Source organism: Temnothorax nylanderi, unplaced genomic scaffold (assembly GCF_030848795.1).
Source record: "Temnothorax nylanderi isolate EJ_2023f unplaced genomic scaffold, tnyl_v1.0 TNYL_tig0355_pilon, whole genome shotgun sequence".
In the NCBI taxonomy this organism is placed as follows: domain Eukaryota; kingdom Metazoa; phylum Arthropoda; class Insecta; order Hymenoptera; family Formicidae; genus Temnothorax; species Temnothorax nylanderi.
The window spans coordinates 111,449-126,485 of NW_027249417.1; the positions used below are offsets into that span (position 1 = coordinate 111,449).

The 15,037-nt window shown below is 34.5% G+C and overlaps 3 protein-coding genes across 9 annotated transcripts; 1 reads left to right on the forward strand and 2 right to left on the reverse strand.

Annotated features, from left to right (window-relative positions):
* Window positions 1-1,535: 1,535 nt before the first annotated feature.
* Window positions 1,536-3,452, reverse strand: LOC139781693 (probable ATP-dependent RNA helicase DHX37). Of its 6 annotated transcripts, none has more exons than XR_011720635.1 (5): window positions 3,078-3,444; window positions 2,795-2,996; window positions 2,520-2,731; window positions 2,343-2,440; window positions 1,536-1,688 (listed from the first exon to the last, which is right to left on the reverse strand). XR_011720635.1 is itself a non-coding variant. In XM_071720574.1 (5 exons), the coding sequence occupies exons 3-4, from the start codon at window positions 2,720-2,722 to the stop codon at window positions 2,359-2,361; spliced, it is 285 nt and encodes a 94-aa protein (XP_071576675.1). In that variant the 5' UTR covers window positions 2,723-2,731; window positions 2,795-2,996; window positions 3,073-3,452; the 3' UTR covers window positions 1,609-2,281; window position 2,358. The 6 variants fall into 6 exon arrangements, 1 of the variants encoding a protein (XP_071576675.1); XR_011720634.1 differs by having other exon boundaries at window positions 3,068-3,444; XR_011720636.1 differs by having other exon boundaries at window positions 2,358-2,440; window positions 3,073-3,442.
* A 434-nt stretch (window positions 3,453-3,886) lies between these two features.
* Window positions 3,887-8,107, forward strand: Nse4 (Non-SMC element 4). 2 transcript variants are annotated; one of them, XM_071720586.1, is made up of 8 exons: window positions 3,887-3,994; window positions 5,138-5,299; window positions 5,373-5,465; window positions 5,951-6,081; window positions 6,730-6,841; window positions 7,149-7,451; window positions 7,536-7,651; window positions 7,882-8,107. In XM_071720586.1, the coding sequence occupies exons 2-8, from the start codon at window positions 5,191-5,193 to the stop codon at window positions 7,939-7,941; spliced, it is 924 nt and encodes a 307-aa protein (XP_071576687.1). In that variant the 5' UTR covers window positions 3,887-3,994; window positions 5,138-5,190; the 3' UTR covers window positions 7,942-8,107. The 2 variants fall into 2 exon arrangements, with proteins under 2 accessions (XP_071576687.1, XP_071576688.1); XM_071720587.1 differs by having other exon boundaries at window positions 3,952-4,013.
* Window positions 8,108-8,109: 2 nt separating this feature from the next.
* On the reverse strand, window positions 8,110-14,354 carry Atpsynbeta (ATP synthase, beta subunit). The gene is made up of 7 exons (XM_071720585.1): window positions 14,194-14,354; window positions 11,859-12,071; window positions 11,423-11,686; window positions 10,940-11,283; window positions 9,417-9,642; window positions 9,106-9,335; window positions 8,110-8,773 (listed from the first exon to the last, which is right to left on the reverse strand). Exons 1-7 carry the CDS (start codon window positions 14,300-14,302, stop codon window positions 8,600-8,602), a joined length of 1,560 nt encoding a protein of 519 aa, XP_071576686.1. The 5' UTR covers window positions 14,303-14,354; the 3' UTR covers window positions 8,110-8,599.
* Between the last annotated feature and the right edge of the window lie 683 nt (window positions 14,355-15,037).

Here is a 15,037-nt window from a genome sequence, read left to right on the forward strand (position 1 = left end):
TATATCATATTATTATCATAATGTTGTAAATATATAATAATATTGTTTTATATATATATATATATATTATTATAAACATATAATATCCACAGACTTTTATACTAGACCACTAACATCTATGGACGCACTGCCGAAAAGCTGATGCGAGTGCAAGGTGCAAGTGTTAGTGAAGGGTGCGGCCATATTGAATTAACAATAAGTCACTATCGGGTGTTCAGTTGCTCATGATGTGCGTTTATCTGCATTCGTTATTACAGTACATAACGAAGCAGGCAAATGTTTTTGTGTTAAATATTGGTACATGTTATCAATAAGTTTGTAAGTCATGCCTTCGACGTGTAGCGTACTTGGATGCCGAAATCGAACCACTACTCCTGTAGTATTAAACCCTTTCTTTTGGACATTCTGTATATGCCAAACTATTGTATAGAAATCTTGTATAAAACCACTTGTATAGAATAGTAGCATAGCATATCTTGACTAAAATCAACATGGCGGCAAGCATCACGGCCGAGATGTCTGTCAGCGGTCTAGTATTGTATAGAAGTCTATGATAATATCTAAATATTATTTTATAAAGGTTTTCCGATGACACGTCACATAACATGGTAAGGATTTCGCTCACACACCTTATGTGTTTTGCTTTTATGGTGTCAACAAAAATATTGGCCACCGTGGCAGCCATACGAGGGACTCTAGATTCGAGCGTCAAACAGCGCCAAAAAGCTAAACTGTGTTTAGCTTTGACACTCGACGCTCGAATTCAACCAATCCAGTGGTTAGGTTATATTTCGCGTCCCTCTGAATTTATCACGTGACCAGATTTGACGCTCGAATCCAGCGTCGAGCGTCATCGTGAAATCGCACCTGTATGCCCGTATCAGACTACGGATTGGGATTGAGATTGGATTGAAATTTGACCAATTAGAGCATAGTTCACTAAACTTGAAGTTAGTTTTCTTTATTCTGATTGATTAAATTTCAATCCAATCTCAATCCCAATCCGTAGTCTGATACGGGCTTTACGCGGAAAATATCAGCCCATGTAACCGCACCCTAAAGGCCATCGCACACAAAATTGCATAGGCTGCATAAGCATAACATAACCCTAAGAGCAAAAAGTCGACTTTAAGTCGACTTGAAGTCGACTTTTACCGAAACTGACTTGGCAGAGAAGTCGACATTTTTAAGGACGAAAGTCGACTTGAAGTCGACTTGAAGTCGGCGAATGTCGCAAAAACCACCGACTTAAAGTCGACTTCCCGTCATGATGAAAAGTCGACTTCCCGTCATGACGAAAAGTCGACTTCCCGCCAACTTTTAAAGTCGATAAAATAAACCGCCGCGTACGTCTGGAGGTCGATTGTGTATCTTGAAACGAGGTAAAAATAACAAAAGTTAACAGATTTTATTAGATTTTGATAAATAAAATCGTAGATACGCTAATGAATTTTCTCACTTTTGTAATTTTTACCTCATTATTTCAAGATACACAATCGACCCCTTGCTGGAGGGCTAAAACTGATGCATTTCGATTTTTTTTCATATATAAAATAATTTAATTATCTAAAAAACTGTATAATTACAATCCTAATGTTTTATTCTTAATTACAAAGGCGGCCATATCTGTGCCACTTCTGCGTGCGCGGATTCTGGCAGCCACTTCTGGTAAGCTGACAATAACAGAACTAAAATTAAAACATTCCAGCGTTAATCGCGAAACAATATGCAAAATTAGCTATATAAATATATATCATATTATTATCATAATGTTGTAAATATATAATAATATTGTTTTATATATATATATATATATATTATTATAAACATATAATATCCACAGACTTTTATACTAGACCACTAACATCTATGGACGCACTGCCGAAAAGCTGATGCGAGTGCAAGGTGCAAGTGTTAGTGAAGGGTGCGGCCATATTGAATTAACAATAAGTCACTATCGGGTGTTCAGTTGCTCATGATGTGCGTTTATCTGCATTCGTTATTACAGTACATAACGAAGCAGGCAAATGTTTTTGTGTTAAATATTGGTACATGTTATCAATAAGTTTGTAAGTCATGCCTTCGACGTGTAGCGTACTTGGATGCCGAAATCGAACCACTACTCCTGTAGTATTAAACCCTTTCTTTTGGACATTCTGTATATGCCAAACTATTGTATAGAAATCTTGTATAAAACCACTTGTATAGAATAGTAGCATAGCATATCTTGACTAAAATCAACATGGCGGCAAGCATCACGGCCGAGATGTCTGTCAGCGGTCTAGTATTGTATAGAAGTCTATGATAATATCTAAATATTATTTTATAAATTAAAATCTCACATTTTTTATCCGAACCTCAGATTTCTAGCAGTTTGTGTTTGGACACGACTCCCTGCGACTGCAGCGTTTGTACTATTGCTTGAGTGCGTGGTATCAACCTGAAAAAATCGTATTGAATTGATGTAATCTATTCGATGAATCAACGTGAAATCGAAAGGAGATAGAATAACGATTTACCTGGCCCATGACTTGGTGATGCTCCCAGGTGTCGTCAGCAGCGACAGGACAAATCGTTTCAGCTTAGGGCACACTTGACCCTCCAAGAAGAAATACGCTAACCACTTGACACCATCCACGGATGCTCTATATCCATCGATGGTAGTGCCCATTCGGCCTTTCCGAATGTACCAGACACGCGGCAAATGATCCTCCCGGTTCATTGATTATATCTATAAATATCTTTATAAATAAGTAGGAAAAACATTATAAAGCAACAATTGTGATAAAAATACCTTGGCGGTGGATCAACCAATGGTTCACTAAGATGGCATAGCATGGGCGAATTTCGGCAATCATTCGGGTTCTATCACCGTGACACCTCGCATGTACATCTTATTCGTTTCGTACACCTCTTTATAAACCACCTATTCCGGACTGATTTTCCGTAGAACGCACGAAGAATGCATGAACACAGGTTCCTTCATTTCTGGTGTTCTGAAAGATGATACAGAATGGAGAGGTCGCATTCAATAGGTCTTAATTATCGATGATAATTAATAACACACCATACCTAACCTGTAAGCATGTTTCCACTTGGCCTTATCCTGATCCTCTTTTACCTCGTCGGGCAAAACCTTTCTCGCGACTTGATCCGCCATACCTGCAAGAACTATCTGGCGTCTTATCGTGTCCTGTCTCGCGGCACGTATTCCTCGCACTCGCGTAAATTCTGGTCCACTCATCTGGTCCTCCAGCCTCCTCGAGATTCGCCGCCATATTGATGATGCATGACGCGCCGCTTGACTGTTTTCCGTCTTTTTATAAGTCGACTATTTAGAAGTCGACTTTTAGTCGACTTTCCGCCATTTTTAGAAGTCGACTATTTAGAAGTCGACTTTTAGTCGACTTTCCGCCATTTTTAGAAGTCGACTAGAAGTCGACTTATAAAAGTCGACTTGCCGTCGACTTTCCGTCAACTGTGCTCTTAGGGATAATGGCTTCTGCACACAGGACGCGGAAACGCTTGCCGCGCGGCAAGAAGCGACGCGATAGCCAATAAACTTTTGGTTCTTACGGAAAAGCAACACGTTGACTGGCTACCGCGTCGCCTCTTGCCGCGCGGCAAGCGTTTCCGCGTCCTGTGTGCAGAAGCCATAAGACCGCTGGACCAATAAGCATCTTATGTAAATCAATATGGCGACTTTATGCTGGATGCTCATTGGTTTAGCGGTCTTATGCTACGCTTATGCTAAGCTATGCATTTTGTGTGCGATGGCCTTAACGCTCGCGTAAACGTAGTATATGAATACCGGCCTAAGTTTTCGAACGCAGCCCTGTGTATTGTACGTATTTCACCCTGAGAATTTATTTCTCAGCGTTGGTAACCCTGAAAGCGGAGTTTGCCGGTTGCCCGTCACTCCCGTCGACTCAATCAAAGAAGCATCAATTTACAGAAAGAGTTGTTTCAGTCGTCTCAAATTTGTGCGAGATAAGTGAGTAAAAAATTCTTAGGTATAAAAGTAATATCATTTATATATTTATTTTGTACATTTTTTTATGTACACTTGAAGAGAGCCGCATCCGAGTCAAATGGTAGATATCAGGCGATTTTTGGCGATCGTTTGGTATGGCTTGGTACATATACCAAAGTCGCTATCCGTGGCTGCTATTGGTTCTGTAGTGCAATTCTGTAACTCGTTATGCCGTCGTTATGAGCTATAACGACAATTGCGCAGCTTTTTTACCATATAAAATATCTGCGCAACGATAGTCGATACCTCATAACGAGTTACAGAATCGCACTACTGGTGCAGTTTGGTACCCGTTGGTTGCTTATACCAGAGTCACGCCAAAAATCGCCTATTATGTGATATTTTACTCGGATGCGGTTCTCTTCAGATGAGAAGGCATTATTGACTACGTTTACATGGCAGCTTGTAATCCAGTTGAATAACTATCGTATACTATCCGATCCAAAATTTTTCTTTTTTTGATCATAATGATCATTTAAATATGAGCTTTTTCGATGTTTAAACTACAACTTTTAATATATAATATATATCAAAGATTAGGTCCGTTTTCTGTTACTGAACTGGCTGCACTAGTTCAGAGTTTACCTTTTTCCTTCCAATGTGGAGTAAGAAAGATAAACTCTGAACTAGTGCAGCCAGTACAGTAACAGAAAACAAACCCATTGTTTCAGATGTTTAGAGTATCAAAATAGTTTGATATTTAAATAATCGTCATGATCAAAAGAAGAAGTATTTTAGGTCAGATAGTATACTGTAGTTACTAAACACTGGGTTACAAGTCACCGTATAAACGTAGTCATTAATGTTGCTGTCTGTACTTACTCCTAAATTTATATGAGCATATACATTAAAATTGTAATAAACTACACTTTCTGCTTTTTTAGTTTATCTAAAATTGTATATATGTGTTGTGTGTTGTATGTATAAACGTGTGTTGTGTATACACACTGACACATATATCACAAAAATAATGTAAAATTTAATTCTATTATTGAAAATGTTAATGCGTAAGAAAGATATATTAATCTTCCTGATCATACAATTGCTAATCATTTAAAGTATTATATATCTCATTATACTATCATCTCTTATTTTTGCTTACAGAACAAGGTGCTTTTATCTCTTCAGAAGAAGTTACGGGAAAACGTTTTATCAAAATGTTAAACAGCAGAAATTCAACGAGTTGTTTAAATTCGTCCAATGCTAGATCTTCCAGGGAACGTAAAAATTGCCTGAAGCGTGCCTTGCAGCAAACATTAGTTTTACGTAATAAAAAAATTGTTTTATCTTCTTTTTGCTCTGTACTTAAATATATGACCAATTAAGAAATAATTTGCAGAGGAAGTGGCCAATGGTTCCACAATAAATAAGCTGGATGAAGCCATAAACGAAGTCGATCATGTTACTTCTGAAACAAGTATAGAAGAAAAAGGTATAAAAACTTTAAAGTTATATTTTTTTACATATGCGATATTATTCTCGTATAATATATAAAATTATACAAAGTTTTACATTATATGTACGAGATAAACTATACTCCATCTAACGAGAAATTGAGAGTGGTTCTACGCATAGGCGGGCAAAGTGAGGAGAGCGTAGCACGCTCGTATACGGCACGGCAGTGTGGAGAGGGGCTTTCTAGGCCTTCCGTGGGGGGGAAACTCGCGCGAAACGGACGAGTTTTCGCCCGAAATACTCTCAATCTCTCGTTGAACAGAGTATACATATATACAAATTTTATATATATAATAATATTATATGTATATATATTTAATACATAATGTAAGATACATATTTATGTGTTAAATCATGTATTGGAACAATAATATTGCAATTTGATAAAAATTAGAAAATCTTGTTTATATATATATATTTTACTTTATTATACATTAATCCATATTTTATTCATATTTTTAGTCTCTAATCAGCAGGAGGTGCTTATCGATTCACAAATGATGACGTCGTCTTCCAAAGTTCTAAAAACTTGCACTATCTCACTGACAAAGAGAATGCGCGACTATGATCATATCGACTTTTCACAAAAATTGGTAGGTTTGATGAAGATTATAATTATATATCTATATTTATCTATGCTATCGGTCAAAAATTTGAGACCATTGAAAATGTCTATATACAAAATGAAATCAAAGTTATGCATTATAATTTGACATATTTTTATTATTTTATTCATCGCTTTATAAAATGAAAAATAATATAAAATATTTGAAAATTTTGTTAAAAAAAAATTTTTACAAGATGAAAAAAGTATTAGACACTAAAAAACATTAGACACTTTTTTCGTTGAAGTAGCCACCCTTACATCTAATTACTTTTTTTTTTTAGTAATCTAAGTACTCAAGCTACAAGTTTATTTTATTTTTTTCTGACAAGACTTCCGTTTTCTTGAAATTAATGCTAGATTAATTACAACTGTGCTAAATATAATGCCTATTTACTTTCCAATTCAGAAAAAATATTGAGTAAAATACGAATCAGATTTCTACATCATGTTTTACTGGAATAGTTTTAAATTTTATATATGGTCTCAGCTCGACTTTTAACAGTAGTATACATTCTTGATATTAAAATGCTTAACAAAATATATTGCGATTGTTGCTACTTCTAAGCTTTATTTTATTTATTATTTTTCTCATTATTATTATCATATAGTTATTTTTGCAATATCTATGTCTTAGGTAAAACATTTGCAAGAAACATCAGGAAAGTCACAGTCTCCGAATTGGTCACTTTTAGAGAGACGGGTAACAAAATTGTTTAAAAGGATTGCTAATAGCAGCACACTATTAGGTCTGTTTAAAATTATTAAAAATAAAAAAAGTACATTTATACTACAAATATTAATCTTGGGTGTGTGTGTGTGTGTGTGTGTGTGTGTGTGTGTGTGTGTGTGTGTGTGTGTGCGTGTGTGCGTGCGTGTGTGTGCGCGTGTGCGTGTGTGCGTGCGTGTGTGCGCGCGTGTGTGTGTGCGCGCGCACACAAATATATCAAATATATATATATTTGTGAATATTTTTTTAGGCATACTGTCAAGTAATTTTAAATTTGTACTTATATTTAAAAAATCTAGTTAAATTTCTGGAAATTTTTATTTCAGGCACATTGGATCCTTTAGAGAAGAAGATAATAGTTAGGAAGAAACCTGAACAGAGAGTAGCATCGCAACCTGCAGTGACAGTACCTGATAAACTGGTGCCACATGCAAACACAAAGGATGAAGACAGTGTGGAACGTACTGTGAGAAAGATTAAAAAGTTAATAACATGTTACTGTAAAGAAGCTGGAAAACCGCTCGATTTCTTTCAATTGATTCTGCACCCCCATGATTTCGGAAGGACCATTAGAAACATGTTATACATATCGTTCCTTGTAAAAGATGGAGTAATGAAATTGAAAAAAGGTATGTTTTTATCTTTTCAAACACAAGTAGTTCCATCTTTTTTTCTTCTTATTTATTATCAAAATTTGATTATTTTTATCTCAGATCAAAGAAGTCTCGTTGTGGAACCATATCACAAGGAAATAAATTCACAACAAAAACGATCTAGCAATAGAATGGGTATTCAGAATGTCACGTCATTAAACATGAAACAATGGAGAGTAAGTTAAAATTCTTAAAAAATCCGCTATTTAATGGATTTCGAATCAAATCACAGTTAAATAAAAAAAAGAAAATTTTTTACTTTTCTTAGTTTTACATATATAAAAACTATTTTGTATTCTGTAAAAAATTTATCAGATTAAATTGAGGATCTATTGGGCACATTAAAATTGTAGGAAAAAATATTAAAAATTGAAGTTATAAAGTTAATAAAACTGTCTTTTTTCAGATATTGAAAAAAGCATACAGATTGGAACAACCAATGATTGATTTTGACGAAGAAAAATAATTATAATCACTAACGTGCTTTCTTATCAATGCAAAAAAGGACATGTAATTTCTAATTTATATTTATGGTATTGCATTAGATTTTCAATTATATACTGTATCAATTATTTTTCCACAATTTTGACAGAAAGTTATTAAAACATTATTAAAATAAGATATATAATGAACATTATTGCGTTTTTGTAAAACTTTTATTTATGTCTAACATATACATCGTGATTCTACGGTTAATTAGCAATAACACGATTATATTAATTAGATCTGTGGAGAAAGTCTAGAAATATCATATGTTGATGTATATTCTGACTGAACAAATTCAAGTATAGTTTCTAATGAATGCTTTTGTAACGAAAAGAAGGTAAAGCATAAAGCAACCTTTCAAGTAATAATTACAGTAATAATTCATATATGTTGCGATAAAGAATTCAGTAATATCTTCATGCTCTTTCGCTCATCTTTTATACTTTTTTTACTCAAATACACTTTTAGTACTTGTTTATTGAGATCTCATCAAAGAAACTGATGATAAAAAATTATAAGAGAATGCAAATTTCACTGGAAGGTTGTTTTCATGATTAAAAAAAGATTAGATGATAGAATAGAAAAAGAATAGATGATAGAATAAAATTTAAACGCTTTTACGATGACTGTAAGTTAATTTATTGTTTGGCTAATGATTCTGCTTTCGCTACAACTTCTTCAATCGGGCCGACCATGTAGAACGCTACTTCTGGTAAGTGATCCAATTCTCCGGCCAAAATCTTTTGGAATCCTTTGATGGTTTCTTGTAATGGTACTAGTTTGCCGGCATGACCGGTAAACACTTCGGCGACCTAGAATGACACGATTGACTTTTTAATATGATACATAATGAAACAAAGTAAAACAATCGATTATCAAATATCTTACCACATGATACAAGAAATTTTGAATGAAAAAATATTCCAAAAAAAAACCAAGAATAAAAAACAGAAACAAATCACAAATTTAAATAAAGTAAATTATAATACTGGGTCCCTTGAAGAATGTAAATCCAAATGATAAGAATGAAGAAAATAATAAGATAATTTATGAAAGTAACGCTAATATTTCAAAAATTGCGATTTTCAAAGAAAGGATTCCATCAAATTTATATATAGTGTTTTATATTTATATTAGTGTTTACCTGGAATGGCTGAGACAAGAACCTCTGGATTTTACGCGCGCGTGCAACCGTAAGTTTGTCTTCCTCTGACAATTCGTCCATACCCAAGATTGCAATGATATCCTGCAGCGATTTATAATCCTGGAGGATCTTCTGTACACCACGAGCAATATTATAGTGTTCTGTTCCAATAATATTGGGATCCATGATACGGGATGTGGAGTCGAGAGGATCAACAGCTGGATAAATACCTATATCGCCAATAAATGCTCGAAAGATTATCGGACACAATACCGTGATACAATAGATGCAATTCTCAGAGAGATACGTACCTAACTCAGCAATTGCGCGTGACAACACGGTTGTAGCGTCCAAGTGAGCGAAGGTGGTAGCAGGAGCAGGATCTGTCAAGTCATCAGCAGGCACATAAATAGCTTGAACGGAAGTAATGGATCCCTTCTTCGTCGTGGTGATACGTTCCTGCATGGTACCCATGTCGGTGGCTAACGTAGGTTGGTAACCCACGGCGGATGGAATACGACCCAACAAAGCGGACACCTAAAACACGTATATACATTATAGACATATTAATAGTTATTAAGAGGAGTTTGAAAATATTTAATTGACTTATGAAATGATTATAAAAACGAAAAAAATTGACCTTGTCAAAAACAGAAATTTTTTATTTTGATAAACAGGTGATTAGATGGATCTAAATAATTCGTAGGATGCAAGGCGACACAGCTTGTATAATCTCTTTTTACTTTTAAAATATCGTCCGTAATAGCATATATGATAATGAGTGTATTAAGGGGATCCTAAAGCCGTCTGTAATCCCGAAACTTGTTTTAACCTCAACTTGCGAAAACATTCGCTTTATATAAAAATTCTACAATGTATTGTTATAAAAAGACTGTGGCATGCCCTGCGGATTACATCCAAAAATACGATACCGTTGTCAGAATTAGGTTTAGACTCTAAACAAAAAAATTTACTGTGAAAAAGCATTATTGCAAACTTACACTTAGTGTAGTTCACGGCTACAAATGGTTTTTCCCAAAGTTTATCCAAATTAATTAACGAATCTCATTAAACTTATGCTCGTTTTAATCAGTAAGATCAGCCGCAACCCGGTACATAGCCGGATTTTCCATTTTGGCTCTTAAAAATTTATAATAAATAAAATACGGACTCGCAGCGAGTCGCAGCTAAGCCAACCCGACAGAGGTCTCCACTCTTACTCCTGTCGACCCTTAAGGTGATCCTAAAGCCAAATTACCGACAATTGCAGGGAAGGGTCTAGCTTTGCGTAGACTGCACAGAACTTAATTTTTTTTTTACACAATTGAAGTATGCACGAAAACACATCGCGCGAGTGTTGATTTCAAGACAAAAATCGAAAAAAATTACAAAAATGTATTCGAATCCGTAATTCGTAATATCCATATTTCTCATAAAATAAGTTACATAGATTCGTGAATTTTTTTATATATACTCTTTATATAATAATGCAGGGAGGTAAAGAGCCCGATTTTGCATTTTTTGCTCTTAAAAATTTATAATAAATAAAATAAGAGTTAAAGTGCAGTTTAACGTGCACTTAGTGCATAAAGTGCACCTGAGTGTACCTGAGTTTGAAATTTTTAAAGTATCAGAGCCTTCTTTCAATATCCAATATATCAAAATAAGACACAACATTCGTTTAGTTTAAAGAATCGGAAATATTGCAAATATACAAGTATAAAATTTATTAATTATATAAATTGAAATCACATAAATATATTAATAAAGTGATAAACAATTTTTCTTTTTGTCAGTTATATATAGGTTTGCTTATTAAATTATATCTATTTACCTCGGAACCAGCCTGAGTAAACCTGAAAATGTTGTCAATGAATAACAGCACATCCTGACCTTCCTGATCACGGAAGTACTCGGCGACAGTGAGTCCAGTTAGAGCTACGCGGGCGCGAGCGCCAGGCGGCTCGTTCATCTGTCCGTACACTAGCGCTACCTTAGAGGTCTTGTCCTTAAGAGAAATGACACCTGATTCGATCATCTCATGATAAAGATCATTACCCTCGCGGGTTCTTTCACCCACGCCGGCAAATACCGAATAACCACCATGAGCTTTAGCCACATTATTGATCAGTTCCATGATGAGTACAGTTTTGCCAACTCCAGCACCACCGAATAACCCTGACACATAATATCGAAGCGACTCGTAATATGGACATTAACATAAATAAATGATTAATTTCAATAAAATATTGCTTAAAAAATCCAATTCTTTTTTTTTTACTTTCCATAGTTCTAATTCTATCGCAATGTGTCTTACCGATTTTTCCACCTTTGGCGTAAGGAGCTAGCAAGTCCACGACCTTGATGCCCGTGACTAGAATCTCTTGTTCGACGGACATGTCTACAAATTCAGGAGCATCTGCATGAATAGGGGCTAGCTTATCTGTAGGGATGGGTCCGCGTTCGTCAATGGGTTCACCAATGACATTGATAATGCGGCCCAAAGTCTCGGCTCCTACAGGAATACGAATAGGATATCCAGAATCTAAAACGTTCTGACCACGTACCAGGCCTTCCGTACCTACAAATACGAGTGATCTATTGCTGTATCTACCAAAAGTCAATTTGTATTTATGCAAAATATATTAACTCTTAATAAAGCTTTCATTAAATTCGATGCACATTTTATGCAAATCCATGATTAAAATTTGCAAATCTACATACTGCGTTTTATAATATCTAAAAAATATTACCGTCCATAGCGATGGTGCGTACTGTATTTTCTCCAAGATGCTGAGCAACTTCAAGTACCAGCCTGGGTGTACGATTCTGTACCTCCAAAGCATTAAGGATAGGTGGAAGAGCGTCGTCGAATTGTACATCAACAACAGCACCAATGACAGCTACTACCTTTCCTTGCGCACCACCTTTGGGTGCAGCTGCAGCTTTAGCTGCATAGTTTCTTCCTATTTCAGAAAATTAAGTCTTACATTTAAGCCTCAGAAAATTTGTACATAATTAAGAAGCTGTACATAACTAAAAAACTATATACACCTAAAAGATAAAAAATATACTAGTTCTTGTTAATTTTTTTTAAATAAATGGTAAGATTTCGTGATTCATAGCAGTCTAAATGTCACAATTATCTAATCTAACTACACGCTCAAAAGACAAGTGACTGAACATTTCTCTTTGACATAAGAAATTATCTTAAATTATTTCTGGGAATTTTAAGAAAACGATTCTTCTATTCTACTTAGATTCATATAACTCCATAAACGAATAGTTAAAATGTTTTCATATCTCTTGAAGAAATTAATTTCAAGATACCCCCAAATCTTTGCGATGATTAAATCGAGAAAACGTTAGGAACATATGTTACATAACATAATACGCTTGTATATAGGCCCGTTCGTTTTTGCTGCACTTTTGCACTAGTGCAATATGTTAAAATGAAAGAAAATATATTTGTTTCATTCTAACTTATTGCACTAGTTCAGAAGTGCAGCGAAAACGAACAGGCCTTATATAACTATTCGTATGATGTTAGCCGACGACTGACACTTTTTTTTTTTAATTAAGTGTGAAATCGATTGTATTTTGTTTGTAGATTTTTGTAGTGCATTTATTTTTGTTTGTTAGTTTATAATTAATTTTTAATTAATTATTTAATTTTTAATTGTAAACCATGAAACTAGCCGACATATGTATTATAATTATTATAAAATTTAAAAAATAGGTGTGGAATTGATTGTATTTCATTTGTAGTGCATTTATTTTCGTTTGTTAATCCATATAATTAATTTTTAATTAAATATTTAAAGTGTCAGTCGTCGGCTAACATCATATGATACAGCAACATATTATAAAATTAAAAAAGCTCTTTTGTCGTTCATTGTATTTTGTTTGTAGAGTTTTGTAGTGAAGTTAAGAAGTTTTATAGTTTTTTAAAATTGTTTATAATTAATAAATACATTGGTATGTATTATAATTATTTATGTATTATGAATTATGTAGCTGAGAGAGAGAGAGAGAGAGGGCAGCAGCTATCGTTGATTAATTGTCGGATAGTTCAACAAATGTATTTATTAATTATCAACAATTTAAAGAGACTAAAACTTCTTAACTTTACTACAAAACTCTACAAACAAAATACAATTAACTACAAAAGAGTTTTTTTATTTTATATGTTGATGTATCATAACATAATGTTAGCTGACGACTGACACTTTAAATATTTAATTAAAAATTAATTATGGACTAACAAACAAAAATGAATGCACTACAATAATCTACAAACAAAATACAATCGATTCCGTACATATTTTTTTAATTTTATAATACATGTAGACTAGTTTTATGGTCTACAATTAAATAATTAATTAAAAATTAATTATAAACAAACAAACAAAAATGAACGCACTACAATAATCTACAAACAAAATACAATTGATTTCACACCTAATTTTTTTAAAAAAGTGTCAGTCGGCTAACATCATACGAATTATATAACTATTCAAAACTAGATCCTTAGCCTCTCCGAAACTTTTCTCAACATAATTTTAATATATATTTCGAAACATAATCTTCAAAATATCTGAATAGAGGGAAATATCGAAAGGAAAGAAGCAATTGGCTACGTTGAATTTATTGTTAAACGCAAACTGTAAAAAACAAACACCTTACACGACGAAACATGTTTTTCACGTGCGTTTACTCCCTGGTCGAAGTACCGTAAGACACTTTGTAACTGCACTTAATGTTTATCCATCCGTAGAATTAATATGAACGGGATAAAAACGAACGTGATTAAGTCGCCATATTGGCAAGAGGAGTCTACACTACATCAATCGACCGCCGATTATATAATCGATGATCAATTCTTTTCGTTTGAATAATTTGCATGAAATTCAAAATGTATCGGTTATCATGAATGGAGACTGTCGAAAATTTTAAATTGTTCGATTTTTCATGGAAGATTTATCGTCCGAGCGAAGAATGGATGGCAGGCGGCAAGTGTGTCGACAGTGTCATGCAGTGCAATCGGCGATTGTTTTTGTAGAGTTAAATTGCGAAATGTGTACTTACTGTTGACGGTAAGGACGCCTGAAACTTTCGCCACTTCATTCTGCAGGAGAGAAGGCTTGGCGACTCTTAAAGCGCCAGCGGTTGCTCTCGACACAGCGTTCAGGATCATGGTCGGTCGATGGAGGAGAGACTATTGGAACGTGCGTTCAATGATAGGGTGATAAGGCCATCGCACATAAAATGCATAGCTTAAGTGTCGGCAGGAGACACGGTGGAGACCTCTGTCGGGTTGGCTTAGCTGCGACTTGCTGCGAGTCCGTATTTTATTTATTATAAATTTTTAAGAGCAAAAATGCAAAATCGGGCTCTTTACCTCCCTGCATTATTATATAAAGAGTATATAAAAAAAAAATTCACGAATCTATGTAACTTATTTTATGAGAAATCTGGATATTACAAATCCGTAATTCGTAATATCCATATTTCTCATAAAATAAGTTACATAGATTCGTGAATTTTTTTTTTATATACTCTTTATATAACAATGCAGGGAGGTAAAGAGCCCGATTTTGCATTTTTTGCTCTTAAAAATTTATAATAAATAAAATAGGAGTTAAAATGCAGTTTAACGTGCACTTAGTGCATAAAGTGCACCTGAGTGTACTGAGTTTGTCTGGGTCTCCTGCCGACCCTTAAGCCTAGAGCACACGATGCTTTTTTACCTGCTGGATTGCTTGCTCGTACCTGTGCTACGCGTCCTGATTGGTTTTTATTGGTTCTTACAATCATAAGAGCCAATCAGGACGCGTAGCACAGGCGCGAGCAAGCAATCCAGCAGGTAAAAAAGCATCGTGTGCTCTAGGCTTTAGCCACAGTATAACCAGTATGTGCACTCAACTCTTTT

Coding starts and splice junctions, on each gene's coding strand:
- LOC139781693 (XM_071720574.1), bottom strand. CDS start 2,722: ATGAACCGGGAGGATCATTTGCCGCGTGTCTGGTACATTCGGAAAGGC. Junction 2,441..2,519: donor ATCACCAAGTCATGGGCCAG/GTAAATCGTTAT, acceptor CGATTTTTTCAG/GTTGATACCACGCACTCAAG.
- Nse4 (XM_071720586.1), top strand. CDS start 5,191: ATGTTAAACAGCAGAAATTCAACGAGTTGTTTAAATTCGTCCAATGCT. Junction 5,300..5,372: donor GCAGCAAACATTAGTTTTAC/GTAATAAAAAAA, acceptor AATAATTTGCAG/AGGAAGTGGCCAATGGTTCC. Junction 7,452..7,535: donor AGTAATGAAATTGAAAAAAG/GTATGTTTTTAT, acceptor TTTTTATCTCAG/ATCAAAGAAGTCTCGTTGTG.
- Atpsynbeta (XM_071720585.1), bottom strand. CDS start 14,302: ATGATCCTGAACGCTGTGTCGAGAGCAACCGCTGGCGCTTTAAGAGTC. Junction 12,072..14,193: donor AGGCGTCCTTACCGTCAACA/GTAAGTACACAT, acceptor TTTCTGAAATAG/GAAGAAACTATGCAGCTAAA. Junction 11,687..11,858: donor ACGCACCATCGCTATGGACG/GTAATATTTTTT, acceptor TCGTATTTGTAG/GTACGGAAGGCCTGGTACGT.